This window comes from Myotis daubentonii, chromosome 2, assembly GCF_963259705.1.
Source record: "Myotis daubentonii chromosome 2, mMyoDau2.1, whole genome shotgun sequence".
Classification (NCBI taxonomy): domain Eukaryota; kingdom Metazoa; phylum Chordata; class Mammalia; order Chiroptera; family Vespertilionidae; genus Myotis; species Myotis daubentonii.
In genome coordinates, this window is record NC_081841.1 from 38,284,791 (window position 1) to 38,302,424 (window position 17,634).

Below are 17,634 nucleotides of genomic sequence, written 5' to 3' on the forward strand. Positions count from 1 at the left end.
ACTTTAAGTATTTAAAAAGGAAAAACATAAAAAAATCATACAGCTTAAGTGTAATATTCAATCTTCCAAAGCCCATATTCTTGCTGGGATAATACCATGATGAAATCAACATTTTTTTAAATGAGCTAAAAAAGAGCATTCTAATTCTTAAATGTGTTAATCATTAAAGAATAATTCAAGAAATTTTATTCAGGCATTACCTTCGTCAATTCAAAATCAGACTTGGCTACTTAAATAGAGTAAAATATGCAAGCTTCTCATGGTTTGATACAATATCCTCAATTTAATTCACAACAAAAAGTCCACTTTTGATTTTCATAAAGGTAATTGATAGTAAAGCATATTAATTCTACTTTTTAATTTATTAACATTATTAGTTATCCTCCATAATCAGGCCCTAATCTACTATTCTCTCTTTACAAATAGTTGCTTTTTAATACAAGTAGAACAATCCCTCATTCTATCGAACAGTTCTGCCTCTGTGCCTTTGGATATTTAATTATACCAACTGGAACATCCTTCTCCTGTAATTTTGACCCTATTTCTTTCTAAACTCTATAAATCATGTACGCCAAGTTAAATTGTCCCATCTTTCTGATTTCAATGAATTTATTCTGATTTCTCCTCCTGCTGAACTTGTCTGCAGTATGATTCCCAACTCTTTTCACATCATTGCACATAAGGATAATGCTAATATCTGAAAATCACCATGCGACTTCTCCCCAGTTACCTTGTGAATTAGAGTAGGGACAGAAAAAAATGGAGTGATCTGCAAAATCTTAAAGGTAGAAAATATAATCACTAAATTTTAAATCATAATGAGGGCACTGAAAAGAAGATTGGTCCTTTTGGATCAAGATAATCTCCCAGAACTCAGAGGCAAAGTTCAAAATATGTATTTAATGTGAGAATTAATAAAGATACTGCGAACCACTCCACAAAATTCAACATCATATGATCATTTGAAACAGAGGTAAAAGCATTGCTCTGAATATCATTAAAGCAAACAAGCAAAAACACTTAAAAATTAAGATCTCCAAGCAAAACAAACAAAAACTAAAGGAGATACACACTTGGATATAAAGGATAAATATTTGATTTCAAAAGTAAAAGGGAAAAAAAGCATAGAAACTCTAAGAAAAAACTATGAGAAAACATTAACAAAAATATAAAATATGAATAAAGTTATAAAACAGACATTAAAGGCTTATTAAAAATACTAACAATGGTTATCTCAAGATTTTATTATTAGATAAAACGTTCCCCCCCTAAATTTTTACAAAGAATATGGATAACTTTTTGTATTAAGAAAACATATTTTAAAAACTAGCTGAAACAAAACCAAAAGAAAATATTAAAACCATTTTTAACTGGCAATTTCTAAAAGCATATTATTTTAAAAAACATATGAATCAAACTTACTGGTTCATAAACTAGACCATCTGCAGATGCAACCATTGTTTCTGCTAAATCCAATACATCTGCTCCAATATCTGCATTTAAAAAAAATTAAAAGATTTACATTCAATGCTAAGAGTCAAACTGTATCTGATATAAAGTAAACAAATTAAGATGACTACCAGAAAACTCACTTTCCTATACTGCTTATTTAAAAGTTAAAACAGTGCATTATATAGATTTGATAGAATTTAAAAAAATAATGCTTTTTCTACTTTTTACACAGTAAAAAAAAGAAAATGACTCAGCATCTCATGGTAAAACATATAAATTTGCCCTAACCGGTTTGGCTCAGTGGATAGAGCGTTGGACTTCGGACTGAAAGGTCCCAGATTCGATTCCAGCTAAGGGCATGTACCTTGGTTGCGGGCACATCCCCAGTAGGAGGTGTGCAGGAAAAAGCTGATCAATGTTTCTCTCTCATTGATGTTTCTAACTCTCTATCCCTCTCCCTTCCTCTCTGTGAAAAATCAATAATAATAATAATAATAATAATAATATATATATATATATATATATATATATATACACACACACACACACACACACACTAGAGGCCCAGTGCACAAAAAATTGTGCACTCAGGGGGGGAGGGGGGTCCCTCAGCCCGGCCTGTGCCCTCTCGCAGTCTAGGACCCCTCTGGAGATAACGACCTGCTGGCTTAGGCCTGCTCCCAGGTGGCAGAGGGCAAGCTCAATCCCTAGGTGCAGCCCCTGGTCGGGCTCAGAGCAGGGCCGATTGGGGAGTTGGGGCGCCGCCCCCTGTCATGCACAGAGCAGGGCAGATTGGGAGGTTGCGATGCCACCCTCAGTCACGCTCAGGGTAGGGCCGACTGGGGGGTTAGGGCACCGCCCCCTGTCACACTCAAGGCAGGGTCGATGGGGAGGTTGCGGCACCACCCCGTCACGCACAGAGCAGGGCCAATCAGGGGGTTGGGGCGCTGCCCCCTGTCATGCACAGAGCAGGGCCCATCAGGGGGTTGGGGAGCTACCCCCTGTCACGCACAGAGCAGGGCCCATCAGGGGGTTGAGGAGCTCCCCCCTGTCACTCACAGAGTAGGGCCGATAGGGGAGTTGGTGCACCGCCCCATCACACACAGAGCAGGGCGGATCAGGGGGTTGGGGCGCCGCCCTCTATCACCCACAGAGCAGGGCGGATCAGGGGGTTGGGGTGCTGCCACTCTCACACTCAGGGCAGGGTCGATGGGGAGGTTATGGATCTACCCCGTCACACACAGAGCAGGGCCCGTGGGGTGGGGGGTTTGGGGCGCTGCACCCTGTCACACACAGAGCAGGGCAGATCAGGGGGTTGGGGCACTGCATCCTGTCACACACAGAGCGGCAGGGTGATCAGGGGATTGGGGAGCTCCCCCCATCAGGCACAGAGCAGGGCCGATCAGGGGGTTGGGGCGCCTTCCCCTGTTATAAACAGAGCAGGGCAGATAGGGAGGTTGTGGCCCCGCCCCGTCACACACAGAGCCACAGGGCGATCAGGGGGTTTGGGAGCTGCCCCGTCACGCTGATCCCGGTGCTGGGAGGCCTCGCAGCTCCGCTGAAACCGGTGCTGGGAGGCATATTACCCTTTTACTATAAAGGGTAGAGGCCTGGTGCATGGGTGGGGGCTGGCTGGTTTGTCCTGAAGGGTGTCCTGGATCAGGGTGGGGGTCCCCACTGGGGTGCCTGGCCAGCCTGGATGAGGGGATGATGGCTGTTTGCAGGTGGTCACACACCCTTCAGGGTGGGGGTCCCCATTGGGGTGCCTGGCCAGCCTGGGTGAGAGGCTGAGGGCTGTTTTCAGGCTGGGACTGAAGCTCCAAACTACTCCTTTTTTTCTTTTCTTTTTTTATTCTGGGCCAGCTTTAGCTCTGAGGCTTGGCTCCAGCTCTGAGGCCTCAGCTGCTGAAAGAAGGTATCTGGTTTGTTTAGGTTCTATAATCGAAACTCTGTATCAACTCCAGCTCTGAGATCCCAGCCCGCTAAAAGCTGGTTTCTGGGGTTTTGTTTAGCTTCTATATTTGTTACAAAGTTTCTTAAACTGCAAGCTCAGAGGCCGGCAAGGCAGGTGGGGAACGTTGCAGTCCTCCGTCACTGAAGCAAGCAAGCCTCATGTTCAGTTTAAGCTGCCTGGCTGCCAGCCGCGATCTTGGCTGGCAGTTATTTTGCATATTGCCCTGATTAGCCAATGGGAAGGGTAGCGGTCGTATGCCAATTACCATGTTTCTCTTTTATTAGACAGGATATGAACATATAAACTTTATTGAAGAGCTTTGCAAAAATTGGCAACCTAATTACAAGTACTAAATGGCTGCTATACAAACTATTAATTACAAGGATTATTTTTAACAATTAAAAGAAATCTTAAGGCAAAGCTACTGATGACTTTTTAAATATCAATAGAAAGTTTATCTTGAAAAGGCTAAAATTCTAATGGTATTCAAATACCTAAAATAAGGTAAAATGATATATTCAGCATTAATACTAGCTCAAAATTTGGATACAAAGTTTTTCCCTTAAAACCACAATGTAAGGAAAAATAAATGGGAAAGGAAAAGAAATTTAAGGCTGTTCTGAGATAAAATCTCCCTAAAATTAATTTCCTTAATTGGGTAATACTATTTAACACTTTAAAAAATTTTATCTGAACTACTGAATTCTTGTCTCTACTTTTCAAGTGGTACTTTAAAAGTCAACTTTCATTCAAAAGCATCCTCATTTTTTAAGAGCACTACTGATTCAAACATTATCTAAAATACATATTAACTTTTTTTTTTTAACTTCTACCAGTATAATCAAGTAAAGTCTGAAGAAAACAGAAAAGAAATCACTATTAACTTAAAGTACTTGGATCTGTATTTTAATATGCAAGAGTAAAAGTAAAGGGTGGCAAGTTAAAAGAGTAAAACAGGCCCTAACCGGTTTGGCTCAGTGGATAGAGCATTGACCTGTGGACTGAAAGGTCCCAGGTTCAATTCTGGTCAAGGGCATGTACCTTGGTTTTGGGCACATCCCCAATAGGAGGTGTGCAGGAGGCAGCTGATCGATGTTCCTCTCTCATCGATGTTTCTAACTCTCTATCCCTATCCCTTCCTCTCTGCAAAAAATCAATAAAAATATATTTTTTAAAAAAAGAGTGAAACAGGATATTCTTGAGGAACATTGGTATAAAAACTTGTAGTCCACACAAAAAATAAATAAAGGATGTACCTAAACTAAAACTCTGATTCAGATAGATCTCTCTCTCCCACTCCCTTCCTTGTTCTGAACTTAATTATAAAAACACACACACACATATTTTAAAACTTGGATTCACAAAAATTTCCATCTATTTCTTTTAATTATATGAATGTGAAAGTTAAATCTCTTCTCTTTCTGGATAATAAATTTAAAGAATATAATTTGGGGAGAAAAACAACACACATTATTAAATAGCACTACAAAAACATGTTAAGATATCATAAAAGAAAAATAAAGTTAAAACACAATGAGTGGTTTTCACTTTTTACTAGCAATTGTTTAACCCACAACTATATATGGGTTCATCAAGTTCAAGGTATACTTACACTGACACTTCATGGCAACAGTAATATCTATATTGATTCTCAATTTGCTAAAAAACAAAAAGGAAACATTAGTACCTACCAAGTAATCAACAAAACACGAGAAATATAAATCAATTTTATGAAAAACTTGGATTTCAAAAATGTCGATTAGAACCTGGATAGTATTTTTTATGGCCAAAGCAAAGTTGCTTTAAAAGTTTCTATTTTGCAATTATTCCAAAAGACTTTCTGATTTCACAGGTTTTTAATATAGTACCCTGCAATTTAATTTTACTCAATTAAATAACTCCAAGAAACTCAGAAAAATAAGTTTCAAACTTTATTTACATAAACCTTATGTAGAATATTCCTTTAAAACTTTTAAAATCAAGAGTTAGGAATTGCAAGTCTTTCTCCTCTATTTATCCAATAAATACTATACATCAGGCATTATGCCTGAATCCTTATATTATCTCCTTTATTCTTTATCATGGATATGTAAATTGGGTAGCTTCACAGTTCTGTAGGTAAGACAATGGTGTTCAGGGCAGTATAAATAAATGCCTGGCTTAAAATTACATACTCACTGAAATGGCCTATCAAAAACTAGGTCTGTGTGACTTGATAAATGCAACCAAATTGCCAGAGAAAGCCTCTCATGCTTCAAGTTTTGCATGGTCTTCCTAAAAGGTTCAACTAATGCTTTATTTCCAAATGATGAATTCAAATTGAATTAATTTTTAAATATTAGAATCAATTAAGCACCATGAATAACAGAATGAGTACCATCAATATCAATTTTCCCTGGGCTATCAAAACTTTCTTCATTCTAATAATTTACATCTGGTTTCAATAGAAATTTTTAGGGCTTCAAAAGATTTTTCAATACATTTTTAGAGCTTCACAGTCTTCAAGTTGTCTAGATTCAAGCTGTGCTCCAGTAACCCTGGGGTTTAGGCACAAGAGATACTGTAGGAACCAGAGGAGAGGACCAATTAGAAAAGCTTCTGGGCATACCCACTACACTTCTGTGGTGAGCTATATAGGACTCCACTTGGAAAAAATAAAGTGATTCATTGGTGCTAAAAACAAACAAAGAAAAATAACAAATCCCTTAAAAACCTATGTTATCAAGAATAATACACAAGACATAGATAAACTGAGGCCCAAAAGAAGTCAATTGTGTGACTTACCCAAGGTTACACAGCAATTTATAAATGTTGATTTACTTCTCACTAGTGTCATGAGGAAGGTACTATAATTATTATCCCCATTTAATAGAAAAAGAAACTGAAGCACATGCATATACAGATTTAGTAACTTCCATAGCTAGTAAATACAGAGCTGGGACTGAAATTGAAAAGTAAATGTCTCTCCTACCTAGTACAATCTTAATAATATAAATCTGTTATCTTCGATCAATTAAAATCCAAATACTACAAATAAAATAAGGTATACTTTGTCTCCTTACTAAGGTGCTATATTTTCAAAGTTTTAAGTGATGTTATTTACATTAAAGTTTAATTTAGATGTAATTTATAAAAATCAAGTTACAAGCATAAATAACGTATATTTAAACAATATATTTCCCAAATTACACAGATCAGTATCTATTTTAAATTCTAAAGAGTAAACAATTTTAAAACATTAAATAATTGCTACCAGTTCAACACATTAAAATAAAAACATATTCTCCTAATCTTTTTATACAGTGCATACTAAATCAGAGAACCTCCCTTTTACACTTTAACCAGTATTCAAATTATTCTAAAATGACTCTAAAGCATTAGTTATGAGAATTTATCAGAACTATTTCTTCAGAACTAAAATAAGCCATATATAAAAGTTAGGCATTTTTTAAAAAGGTATGTTATCTTTAAAACAGTTTGAATCTAAAGGTATTTCAAGAAAAAAAAAAGTTACCTAGAAAAATCCTTGTCTACTTCATATTCATACTTCATCCATGTATCCTGATATACTGAAAATTCCATTATGGTTAATAAAGCCATAGTGGTAAATGCTATTAGAGAAACTGAGAAATCAAACAAAAAAACGAATAAGAGAATTAAAACAGTTTTGTAAAACAATTTTGTTTTAATTTATTACAAAATTTTAATAAATGTTTTAATAAAAATTTTAATTTTATTACAAAATAATAAACAATTTTATTTTAAGTGAAATTAAATATATCACAGAATGCCTTAATGCATGTCATGTGAATTATTACAATAAAAAGTTTTTCTTACAATGTCCAGTATAGATTTTTTTCTAAAACAGCTCAAAAAATATTTAACACAAAAATTAATTCAAATATTTGTATTATTGAGAAAGCGTTTTATTGCTTCAATATTAAAAGACATCAAACTTTTACTTTCTTGTGTCATCCTAATTAATAAAAGCCAAATATGCTAAGTGTCCGACCATTCTTTCGACCATTTGACCAGTTGCTATGACGCGCACTGACACCCAGGGGGCAAATGCTCCGACTGGTAGGTAAGCTGGCTGCTGGGGTCTGGCCGATCAGGACTGGGCGAAATGGGCCAGACCCACCCTGGAGCCCTCCCACGGTACCTCCCCAGGCCCCATCATGCACCGGTGGGGTCCCTCAGCCTGACCTGTGCCCTCTCGCATTCTGGGATCCCTCAGGGGATGTCAGAGAGCCAGTTTTGGCCTTATCCCCAAAGGCCAGGCCAAGAGACCCCACCAGTGCACGAATTTGTGCACCAGGCCTCTAGTCATAGACATAATAAACAAATATTTTAGAATACAAATTTGAAAATAATCCCCTCATAATTAAAAATGGATCCATGCCTGCAGCCCAATTAAAAAAAATAACATATATCTCAAATCTCTCATAACACTCTCATGTAGTTTGGAATCTCCTAAACAAACCACTTCATTTATAAAAGCAACTCAAAGGTGAGAAAAAGGAAAGAACTATCATATACTATGACAAAACATACTTAAAATTTATTGTGCCACAAGAACTTGCACTATTTTTTGTTAACAAAAGTTAATCACAAAAGATTAAAAATAGCAAGCAACTTAGTACACATTTACCAAATGAAATGTCAATCTTATGTGAAACATATTATCTTATTAGCTCTTCAAAGGAAAAGAAATAATAGTAAATACTGTTATAGTTCCATATTTTTCTTATATATTCCATTATTTATTTATTTTACTCAACAAATACTTCTATCTGTACCAGGTACTATTCTAAGCATTTTATAAATATTAACTTATTTAATCATTACAGCAACCCTACTACGTAAATACTGATATCATCCCCATTTCATGGATGAAGAAACTAAAGCAGAGGCATTTGATTAACTTCCTCAAAGTCATTTAGTTAGGAAAGGGAAGAAGTGGGATTTAAATCTATACAATCTGGTTCTAAAGTCTAAACTCTTAACTATTACCCTACGCTGCCTCTCTCCAGTAAAGTGAAATTTAAGAATTTTTATTATCACATATAAATTGATTTATTCTTAACCAAAAAGGCACTGAGGCAGTTTCACATCATTAAATAACTTCTTTGAAGTTAAATTATATTTGTATATAATCATCCTATTAATATTATTATGCATAACTCACCAGCAATAAAGCAGTAAAATTGGATTAACTTATTCCATAATGTTTTAATGAATACTGCTAAATGCTCAGACTACACTGAGTTAGTTGCCAAAGAGAATATCTATAATAAAAGCGTAATATGCTAATTAGACAGGACAACTAAACAACCTCCCGGACATCCTTCAGGACGAAGCCGCAGTGGCGGGGTGGATGCAGAGTGGTTACGGGCGATCAGGCAGGCAGGCAGAGTGGTTAGGGGTGATCAGGCAGGCAGGCCAGTGGTTACGAGCTATCAGGCAGGCAGGCAGAGTGATTAGGGGCGATCAAGCAGGCAGGGGAGTGGTTAGGGGCAATCAGGCAGGCAGAGTGGTTATGGGTGATCAGGCAGGCAGGTCAGTGGTTAGGGGTTATCAGGCAGGCAGCAGAGTGGTTAGGGGCGATCAGGCAGGCCGGCCAGCAGTTAGGAGCCAGTGGTCCTGGATTGCGAGAGGGATGTTCCACTGCCGATTTAGGGATCCCTACAGGATCGGGCCTAAACTGGCATTCGGACATCCCCTGAGGGGTCCTGGACTGTGAGAGGGTGCAGGCCGGGCTGAGGGACCCATCCTCCATACCCCGTGCTCGAATTTCATGCACTGGGCTTCTAATATGTATAATAAAATTATAGCAAAACAGTATCACATTAAGGACAGACCAGTTACAAAGTTATATGTTGATGAGTTCTTCCTCATGACTCTATTTCTGTATGTTGTTAATTGGATCACTCAGAAATTGCATTTAGTGTAGGAGTTTTAATTTGAATTGATACTCACCTGTCCCCCCACTAGCTGAAGTCTCTACATAGCTCTCAGGAACCTTTGGAAAGGCATCCAACTCTTTCACCAAACTTAAGGTTTTTTTTCGATTCAGCCGCCTCATCTTCAGGAAAACCTTCTCCTTTCATATAGTCATGCTAAGGAATAAACAATGAATAAATGTAACCTCGAAAAAGATAAAAAGGTTTACTTTTTTTAAAAAAACTGATAAATGTCCTTGGAAGAACTTAATATTTTCAAACCTCCTTGAGAAAAACTTAACATTTATTCACATCTTTCCTTTTTTCCATTCCCACCCTGACAAAAAATACTAATGAAAGGCAATTTCTACACACAAACACATAAAGTAGGGCAAAAAAAAAAAAAAGGATAGTGAAAAGTAGTCTGAAAAGTAGTCAATCATATTTGTAATATTTAAATATATAAATCAAAATACATATTTCTATTAAATTTACAAATATAGGCTATCCCCAAAATATGTATACACACTTTAACAGCTGATAACTGACTTAATTTTCATTCCTTTTCAAGTTCAACTGATTTGAAAAAAGGGATGAAGCCAGACTAGTCTTTGAACAAAGAAAATTTATCGTAAAGTGCCACTAGACTTTTTTTTTATGGTGATACATAAAAGATAAAGTTTACGGCATAAAACTGGCAACAGTGGCCAAATTGAGGGCACACAAATACTGAAATAAATGATTCTAGATGTTTGTGATTCCATTGCTTCGAGTTATCAGCAGTGCCTGGACCAGAGCAATCATCAGCTTGAAAGCAGGCATTAATAAACAAAAAAAATTTCAATTTTGTGAATTCCTTTACATTTTGAAAATGAACTGTATGTTAATAAACACTGGCTTTATAATCATTGAAAGTGAGTATACATTTTGGGGGGACATCCTGTGTAGAAAAAATAATACATTCTCACTAGTAAATGACAATGAAGTAAAATAGGCATGCTCATACATTGCTAATGAGACTATAACTATATACCATTCCCCTTTTGACTAATTTCGTTTTTAGAAACTTATCTTAAGGCAACAATCTGAGTTATGCACAAAACTTGGGTCATAGGGATATTTCTCATATTGAAGAGAGAAACAAACTCGTGGTATCCAATATACGTATACACCAAAATGTTAAAAGTAGATCATGGGAGGATTTTAATTATTTTATTTAAAAAATGTTGGACTTACCAAATTATCTATTTTTACTATAAAAATATTTGAAAATTGATAGCTATTCTTTTTATCAGTATGCCAACTACATACAGTATGTTACAAAGCCATAAAATAACTGAATTCTCAAATATTTATGTAATTTTTATGACTGACTTATAGAAATAATATAGGTGATACTATAAAGCATTACCAGAAATCAGAGCTATATTAATACAATAAACACTTAACTGAGAATAAATCAAATGGTTGCAGAAGCCATTAAAAAGAAAAGAATGTCTCTAGAAAAAAAAAGAAGATTTGTCTAAAATCTAATGGGTGGGGTTAATATAGAAAGAATAAGCCATAGAAAGGGCATTCTTAGAGGAAAAGGAGAGTTAGAGAAATAAAAAGTGGCAGCAATCATGAATATTATCCAAAAGAGAGCAGGCGTAACTAGGGACACTACTAATTGGTCCAGGAGGGCGCTACTGCCCTAGAGTGAAGCTGGATGAATGTACTAGCATAGGTTGATTTCATTTGCCATTAGAAACATCCAACTAACTCCCCTTGCAGATTGCATGCTCACAAAGTGGCCTTCGGGTTATAATTATGATTCTCATGTATATGGTTTTTCTAAGAAAAAAAGAACATGTAGACAAAATAGATGACATTTTCTAATTCTCAGGAAAGTCTTAAAACTGGTATTTTCATTTGTAAATTAAGCTTCTGAGTGTTTGTTAGGCATTAAGCAGACTCCTGCTCCCTAAAATAGTTCAACTGAGAAAATAATCAAATTTATTTTCTGTACCTGCTTAGTAGTAACTGCACCAAGACCGATCTTCCTTCAATCTTTCAATTCCTATTCATTGTCTCCTCCTGGAGTTACATATTAAATATGTTCAATCTTCTTATCTTTAAAACTCTCCACTAAAGCTCAAGTCCAACTCCAACTACTGATCTCTGTCTGCATACCTATAGGCAAACTTAAAAGAGTAAGTTGTCACCCTAGCCGGTTTGGCTCAGTAGACAGAGTATTTGGCTCAGTGGATAGGGTATCCACCTGTGGGCGAAAGGGTCCAGGGTTCAATTATGGTCAAGGACAAGTACCTTGGTTGCAGGCTCCTCCCTGGTTTGGCGCTAGTTGGGGCGGGTGCAGGAGGCAACCAATCAATGTGTTTCTCTCACATGGATATTTCTCTCTGTCTTTCCCTCTCCCACTCTCTCTAAAAATCAATGGAAAAATATCCTGGGAGAGTATTAAAAAACAAGAGAGTAAATTGTCCCCATTCATCCACTGTGACTACTTCTCAGCACAGGTTCATTTAAGTACATTTCTCTCAGCAAGGTCACTAGCAACTTCCTTCGTACTAAATCCAGTGGGCAGGTTCAGTCTTTACCTAATTTTGCCTATGAGAAGAAAATACACAACCGTTCCTTTTTCTTCTAGAAACACTCTTCCCTTGGCATAAGTGATAGTATACTCCTGATTTTCATTCTACCTCTAAGACTTCTTTGGCTGACTTTGCAGATTCTTCTGCCTCACAATTCTACACTAGGCCTTCCTCCCAACCTCCACACTTTCCCCAAGTGATCTCCCGTCCCTTCGTTGTCCATCTACATGATTCCACTCAAATCTTTAGTCCCAGTCCAAAGCTCTCTGCAGACATGTATTATCTTGTTGCCTCTATTACATTTTCATGGGGGCATTCCAAATACATTTCAGACTCAAGAAGTCCAAAAATGAAAACTTCACTTTACCAAACTTGTTTCTCCTGTGTCCCTACCATAATTAATGATGACACCATGTACCCAAAAACACAAGGCAAAAACACAAGGTAGAAACATGAGTTACATCCTTAAACTTAAGTTCTTCCTAAATTTCTTTCAAATCTGTTTTCTCTTTTCCAGGCTCACTGAGAAGTTCCTTATTAGGACCTTGGTCCCAATGGCCACAATCTATCGCTGCATTGCTTCAAAAACGTTTACTCATCAATCTTTCAGTTCACTCTCCATACTACAACCAATAATCTTTTTAATACATAAAAGTGAGTATATGCATTTTCTTTTAAAATCTTTGTAGAGGTTCATACCTATTACATTTGAAAAGTTTGCATTCTATCCTAACAAAGTTTAAAAAGCCCTCAAAAACCAGGTCCTGCCCAGCCAGTATGGCTCAGTAGTTGAGTATTGACCCATGCAACAGGAGGTCACCAGTTTAATTCCTGGTCAGGGAACAGGCCCTGGTTGCAGGCTTGTCCCCACCAGGAGGCCTGCAGGAGGCAGCAGTTCCATCTGATGTTTCTCTCATTGATACTTAGATGTCTCTCCTCTCCCTTCCTCTTTCTAAAATCAATAAAAACATATTAAAACAAACAAAAACAACAAAAAAAAACAGGTCCTGCTTATCTCTTCAAACCCAATCCATCAATGTCTAAATTCTAGCCAAACCAAATCACTTTCTAGTCCTTTAACATGTTCTTTCTGCCAGCCATAGCCTTTCTCCCTCTACCAAACCTCTATATTTGGCTAACTCCCACTTATCTTTAAGTCTCAGTCTAGACATCTCTTTTTTGAAGGGGAAAGAAACCTATGACCTCATACAAAGTACTAGTTATAGTAAGTGCTCCAAGAGCACTGTTTCTAATTGCCTGTTTAATTTTCTGTTTTTGCCATTATAATATTACAGCAGGAATCATGTCAACCTATCTTTGTATCTCCAATACCTGGCACAGTAAGTGTTTGATAAACATTTGTTGAAGGGAAAAAATAAGGAAGGTGGGAAATTTCCCCAGAAACACCCATGATTGTACAGCTTTCCAAGAGAAACAAGTTATCATTTTTAGATAAATACACACACACACACACACACATACACACACACACACACAGTGGCCAGATTATTATGACCGGCCAGATTATTATGATCACCCCATCAGTACAATGAAGTGAATTGGTTATGCAAATAATAATAAAACCTTGAGAGTATTTGCTTAGGAAGTTTTCAATATTCAGTATTTTTGTAAGTGTCAATGAAGTACTGATGGGGTGGTCATAATAATCTGGCCACTCAGTGTATATGATCCACAAAGAGAAGGATTTTTCTGTTTTATTCACTACCGTATATCACAAGTACCTAGAACAATGATTGGCACACAGCAGGTGGCATTATTGGGCAAATAAATAAAACTGTAAATATTAGTTCCTAAATTGTCTATACTTTTACAAGCTTTAAAGATGCTTTCTTTAAATTATCTGTAATACAAAGATATGTAAAAGTTAGTTTTACAAAGCCTCTAACAATTCATATAGCCTATTCAGCTCTCCTCCCTTAAAAGTCTAGCTAGTCTATCCCACTTGGCTGCTTCTCAGTCTTTAGCTTCTTCCATTCCTATTTTCCATGATTACTATTCTAGAATGGAGTACCTTGTCACTCTACTGCTACTCCTGCCCCATTCCTGTTAACTCAGCACCAACCTACATCCAAGAAACTCACTGCATTTCCAGTACTTGTCACTATTCTACAGAGCCACTGTTCTTTTTTTTTTTTAAATTGATTTCAGAAAGGAAGGAGGAGAGAGAGAGATATCAATGATGAGAGAGAATCATCCATCGTCTCCTGCACACCCCTACTGGGAATAGACCCTGCAAAAACCGTGAGTTGACACTCAACCACAGAACCACACTGGCAGGGCACCACTCTTCTGATCTGAACAAGTTATCCGTAACTCCTAATTTTACTAAAAATAATCCTTCTACCATCTCTCAATATGAAAACCTAACCATCAACTGGTGGTAATTCCTTTAAATCCTTACTTTATTTCTGAGACTCAAAGGGTAAAATATTAGCATGTCTCATCATGATTTCTCAACCGCCTCTTCCCTTTTCAAGTCTATCTTCTAGTAATAAACTCATATACTACATAGAATTATGGCCTAATTTTCATATTATGTGCTAGATAGTATGAGGACTTTATATATTAATTTAATCCTCTAAGCGGCTCTATGAAGTAGATACTACTTTTATCTCATTTATATATAAGGATACTGAGGCACAGAAAAGTCAAGTAATTTTTGTAAGGCCACTCAACAGGTGGAATAACCTAGATTTGATCCCAAGCAGCCTGACTCCAGAGTTCACGCTCCAAAACATAGTGTACACTCTCAGTTTAATACTTATTATTGTTTTCTCCATCTGGATATATTTATAATTTTCAGGGGGGGATGCAGGTTGATAGAAGGAGACTTGACTTGGAGTAGCGAACTCATAATAAAATATACAGATGATGTATTATAGAGCTGCACACCTGAAACATATATAATGTTATTAACCAATGTCAACCAATACATTCAATATTCAAAGTAAAAAAATTTGTTTAAAAAGACAAAAATTTCCTTAATGACTTCAGCATCTGGATCTCTTGATTTGCTTCTCTTCTTCCCCATTCCATCACCATCCTTTGGAACTCACAACCTGATGACCCTCATCCTACGGCAGTCGCTCACAATTATAACCCTTTTACCATGCAAACCTAACAGGTCTTCTCCAGCGACCCCCATTTAATTCTACTCAAAGCCTCACAGAAGCAGGGCCATGTTTTGGCTCCTCTTAATTTTTAAACCGCTCCACCTCTAAAATCTAAGAGACTAACTTTCCTCTCTAAGCCTAACCAATTATCCTTCCAGCTCCTTAATGCCTGACTAGGACAGAATCTGGTCTTCATTTTCCCTGTGTTTTCAATCTCTTGGACTCCTCTGTTATCCAGTTCTATTGCTCCCCTTCCCACTCTATTTGTCTCTCCATCCAGGTAGTCCGACACATTTTATGAGTTAACTTCTATTTTAAAAATAAAATGAAGAGTGCTTCAGCAATTTAGGGGTCTGTAAGAAATTTAAGAAAAAAATTTTTTTTTAAAAAAAGGTCTTCTTCAGTCTGTATTTTGACTAAATACCAAAGCAACATTTTGTGAGTAACCACAGAAGTTAGAAAACAAAAATTTAAAAATAACAAGAGCTAATACTTTATGTTTACTGTATGCCAGGCACTGTTCTAAGTGCTTTGCATGTTTTAACTCATTTAATCCTCATCAATCACCACATGAGTTATTACTTATTCCCATTTTGCAGATAAGGAAACTAAGGCACAAAGAGTTTAATTTGCCTATCATGACATTTAAGAGACAATTAACAACACTGAAAAACTGTTAACTAGGATTAGTAGCAGGAAGAGACTGCCTAAAAGTAACTCTATTAGAAATAAAACCACTATTTCTTCCAATTAAATCACTAACCCCCAAAGAAAATAAATTCGTTTTTCCCCCTAATTCTTTTGTTGTTGTTGTTCCAGAGATGGCCTGCTTTCCTTCGAGAGATCTTTCAAGCTTGATATATTTTATGATCTGTACCCTCCAGCCATTACCAATACTCAGAGTTGACTGGTAAACTTTATTCCCTAAAAGAAACTCCTTACCCACCCCCCACCCCACCCCTAAACCCCAAATCATGGAATTTCTTTTTCTCGTATTTCCTCTAAGAGAGTTGGAATAATTGCGTCAACTTAAAGATTTCAATAAGCAAGTCCAGTAAGCCCATATATATCCTGAATTCCTCAAGAAGTGAACGAGCTTGTGATTTCTATCTTTATAATGGCTGTATAATGGCTGGAGTTCAAAGTATCAGGCTAAGCAATCACCTGGAGTAAGTACTTCAAGTACAACTTCAAACGCATGAACAAATCCTGCTTTTAATCGTATTTTAATGGTTTCTGAAAGCCAGCCTTGCAACATTTTCACAGATACGTAACTCTGCGTAGTCCCCAGGGCACTAAGTCCTACATATTTTAACTTAAAGATATTTTCTCCAATGCTGATCTTTCAACCCTATGCACCACCTTTGACCCAAGGCTCTTTATTCGCTACCACGAGCTGGCGAGTTGCTTTCCGCGGGCTTCTCGATCCGAGAAGGGTTTGAGAAAAGCAGGGACCGGGGACCTGTCTCTCCTGTGACATCTCACCTGCCCTGCCCCTTCCTCATCTCCCCCACGAGGTGCGAAAGTCCCCTTCCAGGCGAGGCCGCGACCGCAGTGGTTCTTAAAAAGAGCGAGCAACCCGCTGCCGAGCATCTGGTATTTGTCTGAACCGTGGTGGGAGCCCGACCCCCGGGGGGATCGGGGCAGGACCCGACGGTCTTCACCAGGCGGGACCCTCCGCGCCCGCGGACGGGAGGTGCCCCGGAGCACCGGGCACCGCGCGAAGCAATGGGTGCGCGTCAGCCGCGATCGGGGCAGCACCCGAACTCCTTCCCGTTGCAAGTCAGCGCAGGGAAACCGAGCCGGGGAGAGGGGAGCGCCCGGGCTAGCGCTGCCCAGGGTCCTGCCAGTAACGCCCCCGGGGGAAGTGCAGCGGCTCCCCGGTCCGGCCCGCTCTCCAGAGGAGAGCGAGGACGGCAGGAAGCCAACTCCATGGCCGCCGCTCAACCCCCTCAACTACATTCACGCCCGGAACCACTCGGGAACAACCGCGAGAACAGCACCAGGCAGGGTTTCGGCGTTTTACCTTGTATGTCGGTCCCAGCCGACCGCCATGTTTCACAGAAGCCCGGGTCGCTCGGGTTCCCGTTTGCCCGGAAATATCGCGAGAGCCAAGGCGACTCCCACCGCTGGAAACAGCGAAGGGAGACAATGTGGAGTTCTCGCGAGAAGTCCTTTGCTGACGAAGTGTGTTGTGAATCGAGAGGCGTGGTCAGGATGAGAGGGGCGTGACTAAACCGAAAGGAGGTTGCAACTTATTTTAGGTGTAAGCACGTGGCCAGAAGGAATCCGCTTCTCCAGGAAGGGTGCAGGTTTACCTTCTGACTGACCCTTGGAGGCCACAGAAAGAATCTCTCGCAGCTCCTGCTACTGTACTGCATTTCTGATGAAAGGCTTGGGCGCAGGATTTATCATTTGCAATCCTAATTAATGCATATTACTTCTCAATCTCTGCACCACGCTCCCTGTCTTTGCCTCCTCATTTCCCCTCATTGGGAATAGTTAAGCTTCCTTGTCCAGGCTTAGGTAACGCTTTTAATTATTTGCTCAGTGTTTTTGTC

At 38.4% G+C, this 17,634-nt stretch overlaps 1 protein-coding gene across 1 annotated transcript in view; it reads right to left on the reverse strand.

The window, feature by feature from the left end:
* Positions 1-17,249, reverse strand: part of ERGIC2 (ERGIC and golgi 2) — a 39,074-nt gene extending 21,825 nt beyond the window's left edge. The window contains exons 1-5 of the mRNA XM_059682469.1: positions 17,100-17,249; positions 9,386-9,525; positions 6,921-7,029; positions 5,019-5,065; positions 1,423-1,493 (exon numbers count right to left, since the gene is read on the reverse strand). Of these exons, the coding sequence (XP_059538452.1) occupies positions 1,423-1,493; positions 5,019-5,065; positions 6,921-7,029; positions 9,386-9,491 (333 nt within the window). The 5' untranslated portion in view covers positions 9,492-9,525; positions 17,100-17,249. The remainder of the gene's footprint in view (positions 1-1,422; positions 1,494-5,018; positions 5,066-6,920; positions 7,030-9,385; positions 9,526-17,099) is intronic.
* Positions 17,250-17,634: the final 385 nt, after the last annotated feature.